This window comes from Pipistrellus kuhlii, unplaced genomic scaffold (assembly GCF_014108245.1).
Source record: "Pipistrellus kuhlii isolate mPipKuh1 unplaced genomic scaffold, mPipKuh1.p scaffold_m20_p_13, whole genome shotgun sequence".
NCBI classification, from domain to species: Eukaryota; Metazoa; Chordata; class Mammalia; order Chiroptera; family Vespertilionidae; genus Pipistrellus; species Pipistrellus kuhlii.
In genome coordinates, this window is record NW_023425438.1 from 38,948,829 (window position 1) to 38,967,996 (window position 19,168).

The window sequence follows — 19,168 nt, forward strand, 5'->3', positions numbered from 1 at the left end:
CAAGCAGAGAGGCAGCCTGGTGTCAAGAGCCAGGTGAAGGCTGAAGGCTGCTGTTAAATAATTTTAATGCTTGATGGAGTCACAAGGAAGGCGTGTTCCTTCCCAGCGCTCTCCAGTGCCATCCTCAAAGCTGGTTAGTGCAGGAGGTAGGGCAGGGTTGGTTCCAGTTTTCTCCCAGGAAGGATTCAGGGGGTCCCAGCCAGCCCCGGGAATGAGTCCCTCAGCACCATGACAACCATAGCTTAAGAGGGGCCTCTGCTCCCCATCCCAACCTACCCCCAGTCCAGCTGAGGAAGGGAGGCCACGCCGGCCAGCCTGCTGCAGACGGCACCGCCTCCAGGGCCCAGTGCGCACGGGTCCTCTCCTCTCCTGGCCAGATCCCGTTGCCAGCACCGTTCTCACACCGGGGACTGGAGCCACGTGCGGGGGGAGCCTTTGCGGCCGAGGCCTCTAGAACGTGGGGATCGGTGCGGGGGGAGAGGGGCAACCAAGCGGGGGGCCTCAGCGGAGTGGTCTGGGGGCACAGCGTCCAGGGAGAATGTTCTGGGGCGTCCCCAGGACGGGGGGTGGGTCCGAGCTGGGGCCACTGAGGCAGGCGAGCAGGGGCGAGGCAGGGCAGGCTGGTCTGCAAACATGGCTAGCCAGGGTGGGGTCGTCTCCAGCCTCACGCCCTCCCGCTGGGCCAGGATGTCTGTCACTGCGGCGATGTCATCCAGAGGCTCAATAGCTGCGGCACCAGGAAGGGGTTGAGGGGAGGGGGCTAGTCAGAGCTTAGGTCTACCCAGCCCTGACCGTCACCTCTCACTGTAATAGGAGGAGAGCAAAGCCCGGATCTCAGCCGAGATGGCATTGTCCTGCAGGAGCAGCCCCTCACCTGGGCCCCCTGGCGCTCCAGGCTCTGATAAGACTGGGATACAGCGTGCAGGTGGACACAGATTGGGAGGGGGGACGTGGGTGAAGATATCGAGAGAGAAGGAAAATGAAAGCAGTGCCAGGCGAGTAAAAGCCAGAGGAAGAGACAGGAATCCGCATGCAGAAAGGGAAACAAAAGAAGAAGAAATTAGGAAGGAAATCCATGAAATGAATCTGGTCCTTTGGGGTTTTGTTTTGAACTTTGGTGGGAGTGGTTCTAAGAAGGTCGGAGGAAAGAAAGGGACAACAGGACTCACTGGGACTCGAGTCCCACAGCTCTGCCTCAGCCCAAAGTGCCTTCTGTCTGTTTCCATGACCTGTGTTCCCTCGCAGCCTCCAGCCCACTTCCCATCAGTCCCAGAGTACACACTCTCACTCACCCATCTCATGGTACAGGGACCGCTGCTTGGCCAGTGCCTGGGGGGGTTTCCGGGGAGCCGGGGTTTCAATTTTCATGATTTCATCACAGCACTGCTTCCACTGGCCTGAAGGGAGAACACTGGTTGGGGGTGGAGAGGGACAGGACTGAGGGCCAGGCTGCCCTCTCCCCTGCTACCTTTCCTTCCACATATTCCTGAAACAGAGGCCCACGGTAAGGAATAACAAACGCCAGTCCCTCCCCAAGGTCAGTCCAGCCCTCTGCTCTTACTCATGTCGAAGAACAGCTGCCACAGAGCTTCCATCCAGCTCTGCAGGGCTCCCCGGCTCTCTGCCTGAAGGGTGTGTGTCACCTTGTCCTCCCCATATCGGTTACTGATGCTCAGAGTGAAGGGCCGGCCTGTGGTCTGGTCCAGTTCCCCTGCCTGGACTCGAGTGTCCTGCAGGAGAGAAAAGGCATCCGCTTCCACCTCCAGAGGTCAGCAGTGACTTCAGGCGGGCCTGATCGTCCTGCCTTAGAGAGAGGAGCTTGCCCTAACGGGTTTGGCTCAGTGGATAGAGCCTAGCTAGGCCTGCAGATTTGAAGGGTCCCGGGTTCAATTCCGGTCAAGGGTACATGTGGGCTTGATCCCCAGTAGGGGGTATGACGGAGGCAGCTGATCAATGATTCTCATCATTGATGTTTCTCCCTTCCTCTCTGAAATCAGTAAATATATGTTAAAAAGAAAAAGAGAAGCTTGTTGGACATTCACCAAGCCCTCTCATTTGCCTCCTGCTGAGCTGAATGGGAAGGAATGGCAGGAAAGGCCTGGGGATGAGACAGATGGCCTTCAGTCAGGGGTAGAGGCACACAGAGACGGGAAAAGGGTGGGCAGGGGAAGGCACAGAGGCTGGCAGGAATGCTGAGGCCTGATGTCCCTCTGTTTCCTCCATAAACGTCAGCAGGAAAGCTAACAAAAGGGCTGGGGAACAGGGGGGCCCTGGATCTGGGAGAGGAAACCAGGAAAGGATGGAGTAGCTGCAAATTAGAATCTGAGGGGGAAGATGGAAGGTGGGTGAGAAATCTTAAACTGGTTACAGAACCCTCTCTGAGCACTGGCTGAGGCCGGTAGCTAGAAGGGACAGCCCTTTGCCAGGGATGCTGGTCGGGGAGATGGCCCCTCATCATCCCTGGCCCTGGAGCCGGGTGACGCTGTGAGGCCCAGAAGACTGGTCTTTCTAAGCTCTGCGCCCACCCTGGTGGGACCTGGAGGGGAGGTTCCAGGTCTCACACTGGTGGCTTGACCATCAGGGGACCCGTCACCTTGTTGATGGCGATAGTAAACAGCGGCTCTTTCCCCGCATCTGCATCCTCAGGCTGCCGGTAACAGAGGAGGTTCGTGCCTTTCAGGACTCCGTGCACTCGCGCCCAGTCCTGCCGCTCCCCAGCTTGCTGCACAGACACCCGAGGTTTCCTGGGGAATCACCCCTCCCAGCACCCTTCTGCCCAGCCCTCCACTGGAATCTGCCCCTTTCTGCCCGCCCCCTGTCTGGCCATGCCCCTCCTCCCACCCAGACCTTGGTCTTTCAGTAGTGCTAATTCCCAGGTGACCCGGCTCTCCGCTGCCTTCTCCGGCTCCCTTCCACTCCCAGGGGCCCTCACCTGCACCCTGAGGGAGCCACTGGCAGTAGGCTGCGTCATGCAGAGCGGCTGAGCCACCAGGCGGCAACACACACTGCCATAGAGGGGCAGCCAGGCAGGGTGCTCCTCTGGGAGAGAGGAAGTGCAGGGGGCGGGTGGGGAATAAGAAGGGGACCAGCCAAAGGCCCCTCTTCTCACCCTCCAGCGTGCTCCCCCCACCCACAGACTCACCGTGGCTGGCGAGAGTGAGGTCATGTGTGCGGAACCCATCTTGCACTGCGGCCAGGGTGAGCGTGGTGTGAGCCAGGAGGTGGTAGCGGGGACCCCTGCAGGACAGGCAGCGAAGTGGGCCTCAGCCAGGTGAGGAGCACGCGTTAGAGGGCAGGCGCTGTAGGGCTGAGCAGGTCTGCCCTGTGGTTCAGAGGGCCACACAGAAAACCAGCCTGCCTTCCCCACGGGAGCGGGGAAACCTCCTGCCAAGCGCCAGGCCCGTGCTTTTTATGTATGTTATCCTACTGTATTCCCACCACAGCCCACGAGGTGGGTGGCATTCTTTAGTTAATAGACGAGGCAGCTTGAGGCATAGAGGCTAAAAAAATGTGCCCATAATCTATAGCCCATAGGTAGGTGGCGGAGCTGGAATTTGAACCCAGGTATGTCTCCAAAATCAGCATTCTGTGCATGCATTACTCTAGATGTTCCCACATGGCTCCTCAGGGGCCCGGGATTCCACACGGTGCTTCCAGACTGCTGGAGGCACCGCCACAGAGCCAGCTATCCTCCTCCAACCAGGGCACTCTGTTCTATCCACATGAATGCCTCTGCAAAAAAAAAAAAAAAAAAAAAAAAAAGGGAAGACCCAGGGCCTCCCTCTCCCTGCCCTCCCATTGGTTCTCAGTTGGCTGGGTCTAGCTCCGAGTGCCTCCACGTGGCCACTGCTCATCTGTGTCTGTCTGTACGTCCCGGCTGCGGTGCAGAGTGGGTTCTGCAAGCTCCCCCCGCCCAGAGGTCACCTGTGCCAGGACAGGCATGGGAGGGCAGCGGGGGGACGGATGGCCTTACCCCACAGCTGGGGTGGGGAGCAGGACCGGGCTGCTCGCCGAGCCCCCCGCGCTCTCCAGCGACGCCCTGACGCGCCTCCCAGAGGAGCGGCCCAGGGAGCTGCTGAGTTTGGTGGCGAGCCTCCTGGGGGCCCCGGCCAGGGCCCCGTCCTCCTCCAGGCAGGCCCCGTACAGCTCCAGCCGCAGCCTGAAGTCCGGCCCTGCCTCGGTGCTACGGGAATGTGGGGAGAAGAGAGGAGGATGGTCCTGGCGAAGTCCAGGGAGGCATGAGGGAGGGGTGGGGGGAGGGTGGACGTGGTATGAGTCCAGGACAGCTCCACTGGGAAGGCCCGTCTCCCCTCCTCCCTCTTCTCCCCGCCCTGCAGCCACCTCACCAGAGCCCTGGGCAGCGGGGAGAGAGGAGAGCCGCTCTGACGAGGGACTCACAAGATCAGATGGTTCTGAAAGGTGATGTCCGTGAGGGTCCTGTCCACCAGGATCATCTCTGTGTCCTGAATGTCCTCCCCCAGCTGCAGCAGCAGGAACACGGCCCAGCGGTGCAGGTCTGGGGGCGGAGGAAAACCCGTTGGGAAAAAAGTGCCGCCCAGGAGCTTCCACCCTCAGGGCCACTCCCCTAAACGTGCCCCAGTGTGAGCGACACTCACCGCCTTTGTTCTTGAAATACTCTGTGTCCTTCCACATGAGCGGGATCCGGAGGTCTGAGGGGCGGAGGGGTGAGAACAGGTGTCGCATGGGGCAGGAGCTCTCGTGGCTGGGCAGGGAGTGCCAGGGCTGGGGGAGCTGTGCTTCTTACCAGAGATGCAGACGCGGCCTCGGCAGGGGGAGCGCTCAGCCAGCAGCCGGCCGCCGTCAGAAGGCCTGTGGGCACATCACAATGTCCCAGTCCGGCCTTCCCACGCTACTCCCCGGCTCTGGTTCCCAAGGGCTCCAGGAACACCCACCACGCCCAGCCCGCAGCCCCAGCCAGGCTGACTCTGCAGGGCTGAGGGACGGGGTGCTGGGGACACTAGAGGCACACTAGCTCACACACAGTACAAGCTCTGGGCTCCCCGCTCCAAGCACCTCCCTGATTACCTCCGCAGACCCTGCCAGGGACCAGTGGGGCCTGAGGGGACGGGTCCACAGAGAGACTCCTTTTTTTAATATATTTTTATTGATTTTTTTTACAGAGAAAAATGGAGAGAGAGAGAGAGAGCTAGAAATGTCGATGAGAGAGAAACATCGACCAGCTGCCTCCTGCACACCCCCCACCGAGGATGTGCCTGCAACCAATGTATTGCAATACATGCCCTTGACCGGAATCGAACCCGGGACCTTTCAGTCTGCAGACCGACGCTCTACCACTGAGCCGTACCGGCTTCGGCGAGAGACTCCTTTTTAAGGGCTCTTGTCCACTAAACCCCGGGCTTTCCTTTTAACAGTGAGGGAGGCTAGTCATCTCCACCACCTCATCTCAACTTTTTTAGATATAGGAGGGCACTGGATCAGTTGGAAAATCAAGCTCACCAGTGTTTTATGTAAGGAAAAAACCCGAGTAGGGAACGTTTGTGTTCTGTTTACCACAAACCTCTCTCCTTCCCCTCGGTTTGGAGTTCTCCTCTACCCTCCTGGCTGTGCCTTCCCAGTGCCCCACTGCAGGGTCCTAGACGCCCAGCCTTTCTCCTCGCCCCAGCCATCGTCAGGACTCACTGAGGACGTCCCCCTGAGGTGACGAAGGCAATCAGTATTACCCACACGCATTCATCATGCCGGTGATGTAACTCATCGGTGACATAGTCGGGCCTTAAGCTGAAGTACGTGGCACTGATGTTGATGTGGTTAGCTGTCAGGGACTCGGGGTGTACCTCAAGTCACACTAGGCCCATGAGCAGGGCAGAGACTAGAGACGGCTGCCTCTAAGGAGACAGCAAACTCCTAGAGGAAGCGGTCCCCCCGCCTGCTTGCCCTTCCGTTAGCTTTATGGGGCAGTCGTAGAGCGGGTTTTCTGCCCTCCCTGGGGCTCCCTGGGTGAGCTCCCGGCAACCTCTCCTGTGTCAGCCTTCATAGCTGAGCCGGGGCCTTCTCCCACTCACCCTTGTGGGGGCCAGCAAATTACTTCGCCAGAAGCCAATTTTACAAATGACCACTTTACCAAAAAATGGCCAATTCTTAGAATGATCAACTTGCCAAATATTTTCTCAAGCATTTTAGTTTTACTAGAGCATCACCTTCAACCATTTCTCTACAGTTTTCTCAGATCAGCAGAGTCCAATGTTAGTCTAGGTTGGATCTCACATCCAGAAAGAAGCTGAGCCCTTCTGGAATGCACAATCTTATTTATGTGAAGGGACAGGCTTTCCCTTAAATGATTTTTTTAATTTTTTTAATTTTATTGATTTTTAACAGACAGAAAGGGAGAGAGATAGAGAGCTAGAAACGTCGATGAGTTAGAAACTTTGACCAGCTGCCTCCCGCACACCCCCTAGTGGGGATGTGCCAGCAACCAAGGTACATGCCTTTGACGGGAATCGAACCTGGGACCTTTCAGTCTGCAGGCCGACACTCTATCCACTTAGCCAAACAGGTTTCAGCTTAAATGATTTTTTTATTATTTCCTTTCCCAATTTCTGCCTCTGATGGTAAACCTCAGGTACAATAAACTATCATCAGGTTGTGGCAAATTGGCCATTTGGTGAACTGAGAAAATTGGCTTTCCAGAAGCCAGCCAGCCAGCCAGCTCATCAGATTGGTGTTTTTTCATTACTACCCTTCAGACTGCCATCCTCTCACCAAACACCCTGGCTCTCCTGAGTCCAGCCCCAGCTTCTCCCTAAGCACACCTCTGGGCAGCACATGGCAGTGGTGAAACACCAAGGACTCTGTCAGGCCTGGCATGGAGAGGTCAGCTCCAGGGGAGTCCACATCCATGCGCGCGCGCGCACACACACACACACACACACACACACACACACACGCTGCACCGCTACCCTCCGGAGGCCGCGCTCCCCTTGCTCACCGGCCGCTCTTCCCCAGCACCTGCGCCTCCTTGCGCCGCTGCAGCTCGCCCATGTAGCTGAGGATGCGGCTGTTGCACACCAGCAGGCTCTTGGTGGCCTCCAGGGTCTGCTCCCGCTGGGAGCAGGCTGCCAGCAGCTTGCAGGCCCCTTCCCTCATGCGGATCTCGTGGTCCAGCTTTCTCTGCAACTCGGTGTCCTAGCCAGAGTGGGGAGAGGGATGAGGACACGTCAGTCAGGGAACAGGCAGAAGCACCCTCTATCCCCAAGCGGAGCTTGGGCCCAGGAGAAACTGACAAGAGTTACGTTTCAGGTTCCTCACGGGCAAGGGTTGAATCTCCACCTCAGCTGTCCAAGAATAACCAGCGCAGCTTTGTAAAAATACAGATGCCCTCATGCCTTTGAAGGGGGCAGTGTTCATGTCTTCAGCATCTTTTGAGCATGGTTGGAAAAATCTATGAAAACTACAAATTTACATCCTTTGGTCCAGCTATCCAATATCTAGGAGCATATTATCATTATACATGTGGCCAAGTCATATCCATTGCAGCATTGTTTTAAAGCATGAAGATTAAAAGTCCTTCGATGGGCACTGGCTAAATAAGTTATAGCACACTAGACTTATGGAGGTGGGAGGGGGAGTGGAGGGAGAGGGGTACTTCATAATTATATGTCTAATCACTATGCTGTACATATAAAACTAATATAAAATAATACTGAATGTCAACAGTAATTGACAAATTAAAAAATGGGATGGGTAAAAATAAATAAGTTACAGCACATCCCTACCGTGGAATATTGCAGACATTAAGAGTGTGCAGATAGCCCTGGTCGGTTTGGCTCAGTGGATAGAGCATCGGCCTGTGGACTGAGGAGTCCCAGGTTCGATTCCGGTCAAGGGCATGTACACTGGTTGCGGGCACATTGTAGGTGGCAGCTGACTGATGTTCCTCTCCCATTGATGTTTCTAACTCTCTCCCTCTCCCTTCCTCTCTGTAAAAAGTCAATAAAAATATATTTCTTAAGAGTGTGTAAATAAGTGTAACAATCTTCAAAATACAGGATTGTCCCCCAAAAGTGTGTGCACACACTTTGAATAATAATAAAGGCAGTGTTTCTTACAATACATTTCATTTTCAAAACTGAGCTATCAGCTGTTAAAATGTGTATACATTTTTGGGGGGATACACTGTATATGAAGTGAGAAAGTAGAACAGTATTATAGCATGCTACCATTTATGTACTAAACATACACACACAGATATAGAGATGCATAACATAGTAGTGGCAGCAGGGCTGGGAGCCAGGAATGGAACACAGGTTTATGATACTTTACTCATATATACCCTTCTTTACTACTATACTATTGGAAATTGTTGCCTTTAAAAAAAAAACTAAATCTTGCCCAAACCGGTTTGGCTCAGTGGACAGAGTGTCAGTCTGCAGACTGAAGGGTCCCGGGTTCGATTCCGGTCAAGGGCATGTACCTTGGTTGTGGGCACATCCCCAGTGGGGGTGTGCAGGAGGCAGCTGGTCGATGTTTCTCTCTCATCGACATTTCTAGCTCTCTATCCCTCTCCCTTCCTCTCTGTGGTAAATCAATAAAATATATTTTAAAATAAATTTAAAAAAATTAAATCTTAAAAAAAGAAGAAAGTACCAGACTTGCAGAATAAGGATCTTTAAGAGTGGGGCACGCACATTTTTTTGACAATTCCCCCAAGTGATTTTAAGGTATAACTAGGGCTGAAAACCACCAACTAAAGGGAACAGACACAGACAGTAAAGGCCATCCTGGGTTACCCCAAAGGTGCACGTTCTGGGGGAGGGGACCATCTACTTGACAAGGGGTCAGTGGAGAAGGAGTATACCACCTACGGAGTTCACTCCATACAACACCCCATAGTAGGGTTCTGCCACCTGCTGGCACTCTGAGCTTAGAGGGTGAAGACAGAGGCAAGGAATAGGATTGGGAAGGCAGGTAAAGCAGGAGGTCGGGAGTGAGGGACTGAGCAGGCTGTGCATAGGGCCAGAGTGGAGGTACAAGGCGAGGCACCAGATTCTCAGGAAAGCTTCTTCCCTCAGAAAGGAGCCCGGGAGGGCTCGGCACGCAGCAGAGGAGGGAGCATCAGTTTGACACAAGACAACCCTGAGTCTGAGTCACAGCACTGCCAGTCTCAAGAAGCTGGGAAGAAACTTATTGAAAAAGCATTGGGCGATTTAATTAACCTCCCCGAGACTCAGTTTCCCCATCTGTAAAGTGAGGATGGAAACCGCTCCCACACCCTGGGGCTGTGGGGATCCAGTGAGACAGGAAGGTAAAGCACTGGCACAGGCGCAGTGAAGGGGGGGAGGGGGATGCAGGTTTTAATGATGCTACTTCCGCAGCAGCATTTACCCATCCTTGTGCTGTCCAAGGCTCCATATAAAATCCCACTGGGAGCCCTAACCAGTTTGGCTCAGTGGATAGAGCGTGGGCCTGCAGACTGAAAGGTCCCAGGTTATATTCCGGTCAAAGGCATGTACCTTGGTTGCAGGCACATCCCCAGTAGGGGGTGTGCAGGAGGCAGCTGATCAATGTTTCTCTCTCATTGATGTTTCTAGCTTTCTCTCCCTCTCCCTTCCTCTCTGTAAAAAATCAATAATATATATATATATATATATTTTTTAAATCCCGCTGGGAGGTGAGAGATGCAGACATTAATGGCTGCTCCATAAACGCTATGTCATGGCATCAGCATGCTCACACTAAATAGACCCTGGTTGCTTCTGGCTGTGACGGGAAGGTTTCCGGAGAAGGTGGAGGACCAACCCCCGTACAAGTAAGTATAGGTCAGTCCATTCGGGAGGCAAGCTGGTGGGGCGTTGGGTTGGAAGAGGGGTGAAACGTGACCAGCCCAAACCTGCCTTCTCCCTCCCACCAGCTCTCTTCCACACCCTGTGCTCGTGGATGTCCCTGGTGGCTCCAGCCTTCAAGTCTCCAAGACCTGAACACCCTAAATCCCTGCTTCCAAAAGCCTTGTCTGGCCTCCCCTATACCCTGGGCCGCTGTGTGAGGCCAGACTCTCATCACCCCTTCCCTCAGCACTGTCCATGCTTCCCTTCTGACCCATCAGAAACAAGCCAGCCCGGTCCCAAAGCCTCTCCCACCAGGAAGCTCTCCGAGACTGCACAGCTCCCCCAAGCCCCGCTAGGTCTGTCTGCACCACGGTCCACCTCTGCTAAGCTTCCCTGCGTGCCAAGCCCCATCCCATTCTACATCCAGCTTCTTCCACAAACACCCCAAATGGGGGGGGGGGGGGGGAGGAGATAGACAGGCATCCTCAAGGCCCCTCCTCTGGCCTCCGCATCCCAGCCCCAGCACTCACGGATCCTTCCCTAGCCCTGGCCATTGCGCCTGCCACGCAGCCACAGGCAGCAGCTGGTCTGGAGCCGCTGCACCGCCTGGCGTCTGGGTGCCACTCCGAGCCCCGCCCGCCCGCCCAGGGCCCCGGTGACATCAGCTCCCAACCTCCGCGAGAGGAGAGCGGCTGAGGGCTCCGGGCTCCGCTCCGGGCTCCACTCCGGGCTCCCGGTGGCGAACCCTGGAGAGCCAGTCCGGTGCTGCGGAGCCTCTACACCCCAGAGCGCCCCCTGTCCTGGGAAGGGCTTGGGGCCATAGCACTCGCTGGAGCTGCAGGAGGCCCCCACCCCCACCCAGGCAGCGCAGTTGCCCTCCAAGGTGACCCCTTGCCTGGCGGGGGGGGGGGGGGGGGGTAATAAATCGGAATAACAGGCCGCAGAAGTCCCTGGGCCAGCCCAGAGGATCCTAAGGACCCAGACGCCCCTGCTGCGGTCTGCCCGCCGCCCTCCAGTCGTTTCCCACGGCCGAGATATCCCAGCTCCCACCTCTGGCTGGACAGGGCATCTCAGGAATCCTGGCGCAGTTTTTACAGTCCTGTGCTGGCGCCCACCGCCCCACCGGCCCCAGGAATGGCTTTTTGTCGCCCCCTCCCCACCCACATCCCCCCTCCCTCTCCCAGGGAGGCAGCGTTTTCACCAGACTCTCCAGAGAAAGAGCTCAGAGATGGATGTCAACTGGGCCTGGGTCAGGCCCCAAGGGATGGAGGAGGATGAGTAATAAGCAGAAGCCCCAACACACATGAGGCCCTCCAGGGACAGCCTTTCCTGTCCCCTCCCCCGCCTCCACCCGCCTCTGTCCCTGACTTCCTGCTCTGCTTCACCTTCTGTTCCCTTCGGAAGCCCCACCAGGGTCATCACTCAGGAGCTGTGAGAACAGAACCGCTGTTTGTAAACAGGGGTCATTCCACCTCCTTCTTCGCATTGTTTGAGGATTAAGTGGAAAAGTTTAACCTCTAGCCCAGTGTTTCCCAAACTTTTGACATATGTGTACCCCTTCTATAATTTTCGTAAGGCTGAGTACCCCTCGTAGTCATGAGAACATAGAATTAGGCGCAGCTAAGCACGGTGCAGTGCATATCCCCACCAAACCCGGTGCAACGCGTACCCCCACCAAATTCTTCCCATACCCCTGGGGGTACGTGTACCAACCTTTGGGAAACACTGCTCTAGCCCAACACACACACACACACACACACACACACACACACATATTTTTTTTTTCATTTAATTATTTTTTTTTTTTTACAGAGAGGAAAGGAGAGGGATAGTTAGAAACATCGATTCAGCTGCCTCCTGCACTCCCCCTACTGGGGATGTGCCCACAACCAAGGTACATGCCCTTGACCAGAATCGAACCTGGGACCCTTCGTCAACGCTCTATCCACTGAGCCAAACCAGTCAGGGCTTAAGCATATTTTTTAATTGATTTTTAGAGAGAGAGGAAGGGAGAGAGAAACCTGGGTGTGCTTCACCAGGCTTCCTCCTGCACATCCTACAGGGATCCAGCTGAGGGGGCAGTGCCCCCTCTGGGAACGGAACCAGCAGCCGCCTGGTGCTCTGGAGGACGCTCCATCCACTGAGCCACACCAACCAGGGTGGGCTCAGCACAGGTTTGAAGACACGAAGACCACCTTTCTCTCATTCCCACCTCCCCTTTACTTGCGTTACCTCTTCCAGAAAGTTGTCTGGGCTTTATTCTGCCATGACTACCTCTCTTGCCTACCCCTTAAACATCAATGGGCCTGGCTGGTGTAGCTAAGTAGTTGAGAGTCAACCTATGAACTAGGAGGTCACAGTCATGGTTTGATTCTCGGTCAGGGAACATGTCCAGGAGGCAGCCAGTGATTCGCTCTCATTATTAGTATTTTTCTCTCTCTCTCCCTCTCTGAAATCAATAAAAAAATATATTTTTAAAAGAAATCATAAGAGCTGTAACCAGTTTGGCTCAATGGATAGAGCGTCGGCTTGGGGACTGAGAGGTCCCGGGTTCGATTCCCGTCAAGGGCATGTACCTTGGTTGCGGGCATATCCCCGGTGGGGGGTGTGCAAGAGGCGGCTGATTGATGACTCTCTCATCGATGTTTCTGGCTCTCTATCTCTCTCCCTTCCTCTCTGTACAAAATCAATAAAAATATATTTAAAAAAGAAAAAAGAAAAAAAAAAGAAATCATAAGAGAAAATACAGCAAAAATAAACAAATAAAAAATACAACGGGTCTTTCTTTGTGGCGATACTGCTGAGTTTCATGGAGGAGCCCAGCACAGGCTGAAGAGAGGTGGCAAAGTGAAATCTAAGCCGCCTCCTCTGTTCCAGAACCGGGGGCAGGCCTCCCATAAAGAAAAATTACAAGGCGGGGGTAGGGGGGGTCAGAATTGAAACATTTTAACATCTGGACCAGCTCTGAGCAATAAAATCTCCTGCAATGACGGTAATATTCAATAGTCATCTAGCACTTGAAATGTGGCTAGAGCAACTAAGGAACTAAATCTTTTATTTCATTTTAATTAAGTGATAATTTTAAATAGCCACATGTAACTAGAAACATGGGCATTGCAGAGGAGCATGGGTGGCAAACAGGTTTATTTCCTGTGCCAAGACAGGACACCACATAGTGTCAGAATCTCAGTGGGCTCACTGGGCGCCTTTCTGCATATGAGGAGGAGGTAAGCTTCTCCAGGCAAACCCGTTAGGTAAAGGTGTCCCCTCCTGACGCAGCCCCAAACCAGGTCAGGACTCTGGACTCTGCCTGTGCCCTTATGAAGGAAACAACCTGCACAATTTATGCCGAGGTCGTGCTGAGAAAGGTTCTGAGGCCATGATTACGTGGCTGGTGTGGCTCAATGGCTGAGCACTGACCTATGAACCAGGAGGTCACGGTTCGATTCCCATCAGGGCATGTGCCCAGGTTATGGGCCCAATCACCAGGAGAGGTTGTGCAGGAGGCAGCCAATCAGTGATTCTTTCTCACCATTGATGTGTCTGTCTCTCTCCATTTCTCTGAAATCAGTAAAAATATACTAGAAAAAGAAAAGAAAAAAAAAGAAGAAAAAAAAACACTGAGTGCTATGATTGACAGATAATGTCTACTCTGATTCAGGGAGTGGGGATGGGGCCAAGAGAGGTGACATGAAATAAATTGCCATTTCCCATCATGGCCTGCCTACGACCTTCCTCAGCTGACTAGCCCTGCCTGGTCCAGGTGGTCATGTCCACAGATTCCTCCCTCTTCCCACTTCAGTCAATGGCCACACTGCCCGCTCGCTCAGCCACGGCCTAGGAATCATCCTCGAGTCCTCTCTTTGTCTCACCCCTCATGTCCAATCCATCAGCAAGCCCTGCCAGACCTACCGCCATCGTTCCAAGTCCACCCCCTCCCTGTCTCCACCCCGAGCACTTTCGTCCGCTCCCCCAGGTTCACCGCCCTGAGGCTGTCAACACCTTTCCTCCTGGTGGTCTTCTGCTACCCCACCTCCAACCTTCCTCTCCTACCCCCACCCCCGCCTGGCCTGTTCTCAGCAGCCATCATCCTAAAACATCAGATGAGTCATCCCTCTGCTTAAAACCCTTCCATGGGCCGAGATCACAGAGAGAGTAAGATCCAAGAGCCTTGGCATGGCCTTCAAGGCCCTGCATAATCTGGCCCCTGCCCACGAACTCAACCCCAACCCCAACCACTGTGCTCCAGCCACACTCGAACTGGAACTCATCCCCATGTAAGGGCCTTTGTGCCTGCTTAGCCCTCTGTCCAGAAAGCCCTCCCTTCGGTCTTCACATACCTTCACATCCTCCCGGGCTCCGCTCAGAGGCCTGCCCTGCCCTCTGCATCTAATGCTGCCCTCGCTCTGCCTCCTGTTATGTATGTATCTCTATGTTCATCCCCATTTCACTGTGAGATCATGTGTTTGCATGTTCATTGTCTGTTCCCCAGTGGAATGGACCTTTCCTGTCTGATTCACTGAAGTATATGCCATGATCTAGAGAGGAATGTGACATATAGTAGGTGGTCAGTAAATGTGTTGAAGAATAGCTATATGCCAGCCAAAACCGGTTTGGCTCAGTGGATAGAGCGTCTGAAAGGTCCCAGGTTCGATTCCGGTCAAGGGCATGAACATAGGTTGCCGGCACATCCCCGGTCGGGGGTGTGCATGAGGCAGCTGATCAATGATTCTCTCATTGATGTTTCTAGCTCTCTATTCCTCTCCCTTCCTCTCTGTGAAAAATCAATAAAATATACATTTTTTTAAAAACCAATAAAATATATATATTTTTAAAAGAATAGCTATCTGAGTAAATAGCTCCCTGCCATCTCCAGGATTAGCAAAATCTTTACATCCTGCCCCAGGGCTCCTTCCCCTTCTCCCGGAAGGCCATATCCTTCCTGCAAACCTCTCTCACACTGAACTCTTGTCTCCCCAAGCCCCAAAACACACATCCACACCCACCCACAGAGCTGCCATCGTAGGTGTGAAGACCAGACCCTGCTGTCCACAGGACGCGCTGATTGGCCATACTGAGCCTGACCCCCACAGCACCCAAGGCGGGGCATACAGAACCGCCTGCCCTCCCCACTCGGCCCCAGGAGGGTTGGGCAGGGCAGACACGGGAGGGGGCTGGGACCCTTGCCAAAGAGGTGCGCTGGGGCGGGGGTGGGGGTCATTACCTCCAGGCTGAGCGCCATCTGCCGAATGTAGAGCATATTCAGGTCCTCCAGGATGTGCAATCTGTCCTGCATCTCTGTGCCCCCTAGCGCCCCTTCCCGTGTCAACCCCTCCAGGTGGAAGGGGCCGGCAGGCACCACGTTGCCCCGCAACTCCTCCTCCCACTGCTCCCCTGGGCAGCTCTTGGGACAGAGGGTGGAGGGCACTCCGTGTCCCTCTGCACTCCTGTCAGACCCCTCTGCTGCTGGGACAAACCTCTCTTGCCTACCGCTGCCCCGGGGCCCTGGCGGGAGCCAGGCACAGGAGGAAGAGAAAGTAAGATGAGGGTGCGTGGGGTCCCAGCGGGGAGGCCAGCTGCCCAGGGGACTCTGGGCACGGAGTGTCCAGCCTGGCTCTGGCGGCAGCTGTTCTCCCAGCTGTGGAAGAAAAAGGCCCTTTCATTCGGACGCTGGTCCCTCCCCGGCCCCCGCCCACATCCCTGGCGGGTGGACAGGGAGTCTGCGTGCCAGGAGGGCCTGAGGGGCAGGCACAGCTGGAAGGGGGCAGGGAGGGGCCGCCTCACGCAGCTTCTGCCGAGCCCCGAAGTCTGTCAGGGGCTTGGAGCTCTCCGAAGAAGAGGAATGGAGGTGAGGACTTGCGAGAGGGAGCCCAGGCCGTGGGACAAAGGGGTGAACGCGGCCCATCCACCAGGGCCGCTGCTTCCAACTTGGGGGCCACCCTGTCCATCCGTACCCACCCTGGGCTCACAGTTACCTCGCTTTTCCAGCAGAAGGGAGAGGAGGGAGGGAGAGTGGCAGGGGTGTGTGCCTGGGAGCTGCTGCTGCCCAGCTCCCCTCGGCGGGCCCCTTCCCTTCCAGACAGGAAACCAGCCCCATTCCCAGCCAGCTGCAGCTCCGCACCCCCAACCCCCACCCCTCCACCCAGACCCACGGAGTCACACACCCGGCGGCCCGCAGCTCCGCCCGCTCCTGGGCGCTGCCCCCCCTCCCCAAGGCCGGGCTCCTCGGGCGCCCCGGCTCGCAGGCCCCGCCCTCCTCCCCGGGCCTCGCCCCTCACTCTCCCACGCCGGCCCGGGACGGGGTTACTTTTGGGGGAGACCGACAAGAGGGCCCTCTCCTCCAAGTTCCCTAGCTTCTGAGCCAGAGAAGCCCGGGACACGGAGCACGTGTGAAAGGGCCTTTGTTCCGGGCTGACCGCGGGGGGTGGAGGAGTGGGGGGGCAGGAGCCGGGCCTGGAATCCCGCCGGGAGGGAGGGAGAGAGGGACGGAGGGAGGGGGGGGAGCAGCCCCCCCCCCGCACTTAACCCCTCCGGGCCCAGCGGGGAGGCGCTGGCCTTGGGCAGCCTCCAGCCGTCCCCCTCACACACCGTTAGGGGTCACAAGTGGGGTTCGGACCTCGGCTCCGCGGAGAGCCCTGCGCCCGGGAGGAAACTGTCAGACCGGGACTGACCTCCTCTCAGGCCCCGGACAGGAGGCTGAGAGCCCGGGTGTGGGAAATACTCCCCGATGGTTACAAAGGGAACACACACACACACACACACACACACACACACACACACATACTCGCACACTCTCTCACACACTCACACACACACACTCTCACACTCACTCACACACTCACACGCACACACTCACACACACTCTCACACTCTCACACACACTCACACACACACGCGCGCGCACACACACATTCACCCACTCTCACACACTCACACTCGCACACACACACTCACACACATATGCACACTCACACACATTCTCACACACACACACTCTCACTCACACTCCCACACTCCCAGCCCCTCGCGGAGCAGAGAAAGGACCGCCTGGGGAGGCTCGGGTGAAGCGGCGCCCCGCTGAGAGTGGAGGGGAGGGTGAGGGGGTGGAGGAGGGGTGAGGGGGGACGCCCAAGCTGAAGGTCCAAGCCGTGGGGACCTGGCTGCCCCCACCCTTTGCCCGGGAGATGCCAGACGCACGTCGGGAATCAAGCCTGGGGCCCCCTAAATTGAGATCAACTGCAGCTCGTTCGTTCCGACAGAGACAAATCGCCCCACCCGGGTCAGGGGGGCTGCGGGGGCTCAGGCCCGATGACCTGCGACACGGCCGCGCCTGACTTTTAAAGTCAACAACCCGTGCTCGCTTCGGCAGCACATATTCTAAAGCCAACAACCCCTGCCGGCGGGGCTCCGCGGACCAGCGCCGGCCTGGACCGAAGTTCCCCGGCTCCATTGCGGTGAGGGGCGCAGGCTGGGGCTGCGGGCTGCTCCCCGCGAGGGTGCAGGAGGCAGCAGATCAACGATTCTCTGTCATCGCTGATGTTTCTCTCTCTCTCTCCCCCCTTCCTCTCTGAAATTAATAAACACACACTTTTTAAAAGTCAACAAGCACGGGTTTGGCCGCGGCGGCGGCGGCCCCGCCCTCCGGCGTGCGCGCGGACGGGGCCCCGGGGCTGTGCCAGGAGCTCGGGAGGCCAGGGCGTCGGGGCGGGGGTCTCACCTCGGGCGGGTCGCTGAAGACGCTGAGTCGGAAGCGGCCGCGTTTGAACTCCATCTCCAAGGCCGAGCCCCGGGCCACGGTGACCCGGCTCCGGTGGTTGCGGGAGAACATGCTGGCGGCCCGGCGCGCTGGCCCGTCCGGTGCGCCCCCCGCGCCCCCTCTCCACCCGGTCTCCGCGGCCTCTGTCCCTCCACGCCCGCCCGCCCGCCGGTCCCGCCGGGAAGCTCCGCGGCCGGTTCCCAAACTCCGCCCCGGAGACGCTACCTGGCCCGGCAGGGCGCGGCCCCCCTCCTCTCCCGCCCCCGCCGGTGGCCCGTGCGGAGGGGCCGGTTCCGGGGCGCCCCCGCAGCCCTGGTTCAGCCCTCCCGAGCCGGCCTGGCCCCACAGCCTGTCCGCCCGAGCGCCCTGCACCCCGGAGCCCTGCACAGTGCCTTCCGACCCGGGTCCGGCGCCGCACCTGGGCGAGGGGAGGGCCCGGGGCGCCCCGCCCGCCGCCCCCACATGGCCCGCCCGCCCGGCTAGTTGCTCACGGAAAACCCCGGCCCACATGGGCCGCCCGGGGCACACTGCATCTCCAGCCTGATCTCACCTGTGAGCAGCTTCCTACAATCCCAAAGGTTCTTTCTTTGTCGCCTTCCTCCCACCTGGCCTCCCGTCCCTAACAGCCGCAAGGCCAGGGGCGCGCCTTGGAAACCTGTTCCGTCACTTCATCACCGATGCCTTGACGCAGACGGGCTTGTGTTTTCTTATCTGTTCAGTGGAGATACAGTCATTATCTCCACAGGAAAATTACGGATGACCAGGAGGGTAAAATGCCAGGCATGGTGCCTGGCCTAACACAAGTGCCTCTTAAGTGGAGCTGAGAAGAGAAAGGAGCAGGAGCAGCACCCTCGTGCCCTTGGATGGGCCATCGGCGACCTCAGCTCCCTGGACCCAGACCTTAAGAGCCTTAAGAAGGCCAAAGCCAAGGCTAAAGCCGGTTTGGCTCAGTGGATAGAGTGTCGACCTGTGGTCTGAAGGGTACCAGGTTCGATTCCCAGTCAGGGGCATGTACCTTGGTCGCAGGCACATCCCCAGTGGAAGGTGTGCAGGAGGCAGCTGGTCAATGTTTCTCTCTCATTGATGTTTCTAACTCTCTATCCCTCTCCCTTCCTCTCTGTAAAAAATCAATAACATATTTTTTTTTAAGAGAGAGAGAGAGAGAGAGAGAGAGAGAGAGAGAGAGGGAGAGAGAGAGAGAAAGCGCACCTTAAGAAGGTGAGGATAGAGCAGCGTCCATAGTGACTATCTCCCAACTATTTTGCTGGGTCAGCTAAGGCAGGATTACCACTCTGTTTCTGCAGGGGAAAAAAGGGGCCCCTCCTCACCCCCAGAGAGCCTGGTCAGAGAGAAGGAAATGGCAGAGAATGGACTTGCTAGCCACACTTGAGGAGTGTCATGGGGACTTGAGAACTTACTGGGAGAACTTGAGAGAGTGGGGCTCCTTCATAGCACATGAGCTGGAGCCAGAGAAACGCCTGCCTTCAGTTTTAGGGAGCTCAGGTTAGCGTTAACTCTGCTATGGCACATTACTCAATACTAGAGGCCCAGTGCATGAAATCCGTGCATGTGTAGGGTCCCTAGTAGCTGCGACTGCCTCCTGGTAGTC

The 19,168-nt window shown here is 56.6% G+C and overlaps 1 protein-coding gene across 8 annotated transcripts; it reads right to left on the bottom strand.

The window, feature by feature from the left end:
- Positions 1-48: 48 nt before the first annotated feature.
- On the bottom strand, positions 49-17,962 carry RTKN (rhotekin). 8 transcript variants are annotated; one of them, XM_045580929.1, is made up of 14 exons: positions 17,521-17,957; positions 15,028-15,318; positions 6,968-7,164; positions 6,431-6,433; positions 4,766-4,830; positions 4,617-4,670; positions 4,399-4,516; positions 3,974-4,183; positions 3,143-3,237; positions 2,933-3,039; positions 2,594-2,722; positions 1,562-1,730; positions 1,293-1,397; positions 49-727 (listed from the first exon to the last, which is right to left on the bottom strand). In XM_045580929.1, the coding sequence occupies exons 1-14, from the start codon at positions 17,629-17,631 to the stop codon at positions 399-401; spliced, it is 1,983 nt and encodes a 660-aa protein (XP_045436885.1). In that variant the 5' UTR covers positions 17,632-17,957; the 3' UTR covers positions 49-398. The 8 variants fall into 8 exon arrangements, 4 of the variants coding, with proteins under 4 accessions (XP_045436885.1, XP_045436886.1, XP_045436887.1 ...); XM_045580930.1 differs by lacking the exon at positions 6,431-6,433; XR_006741447.1 differs by lacking the exon at positions 6,431-6,433 and having other exon boundaries at positions 589-727; positions 1,293-1,485; positions 4,766-4,832; positions 6,967-7,164; positions 17,521-17,962.
- Between the last annotated feature and the right edge of the window lie 1,206 nt (positions 17,963-19,168).

Bases quoted from the DNA above. Each gene is read 5' to 3' on its own strand.
- RTKN (XM_045580929.1), bottom strand. From the start codon at position 17,631: ATGTTCTCCCGCAACCACCGGAGCCGGGTCACCGTGGCCCGGGGCTCG. The intron at 7,165-15,027 runs GTAATGACCCCC...CACTCTGGCTAG, and splicing joins AGATGGCGCTCAGCCTGGAG to GACACCGAGTTGCAGAGAAA. The intron at 4,517-4,616 runs GTGAGTGTCGCT...CTCCGCCCCCAG, and splicing joins GTATTTCAAGAACAAAGGCG to ACCTGCACCGCTGGGCCGTG.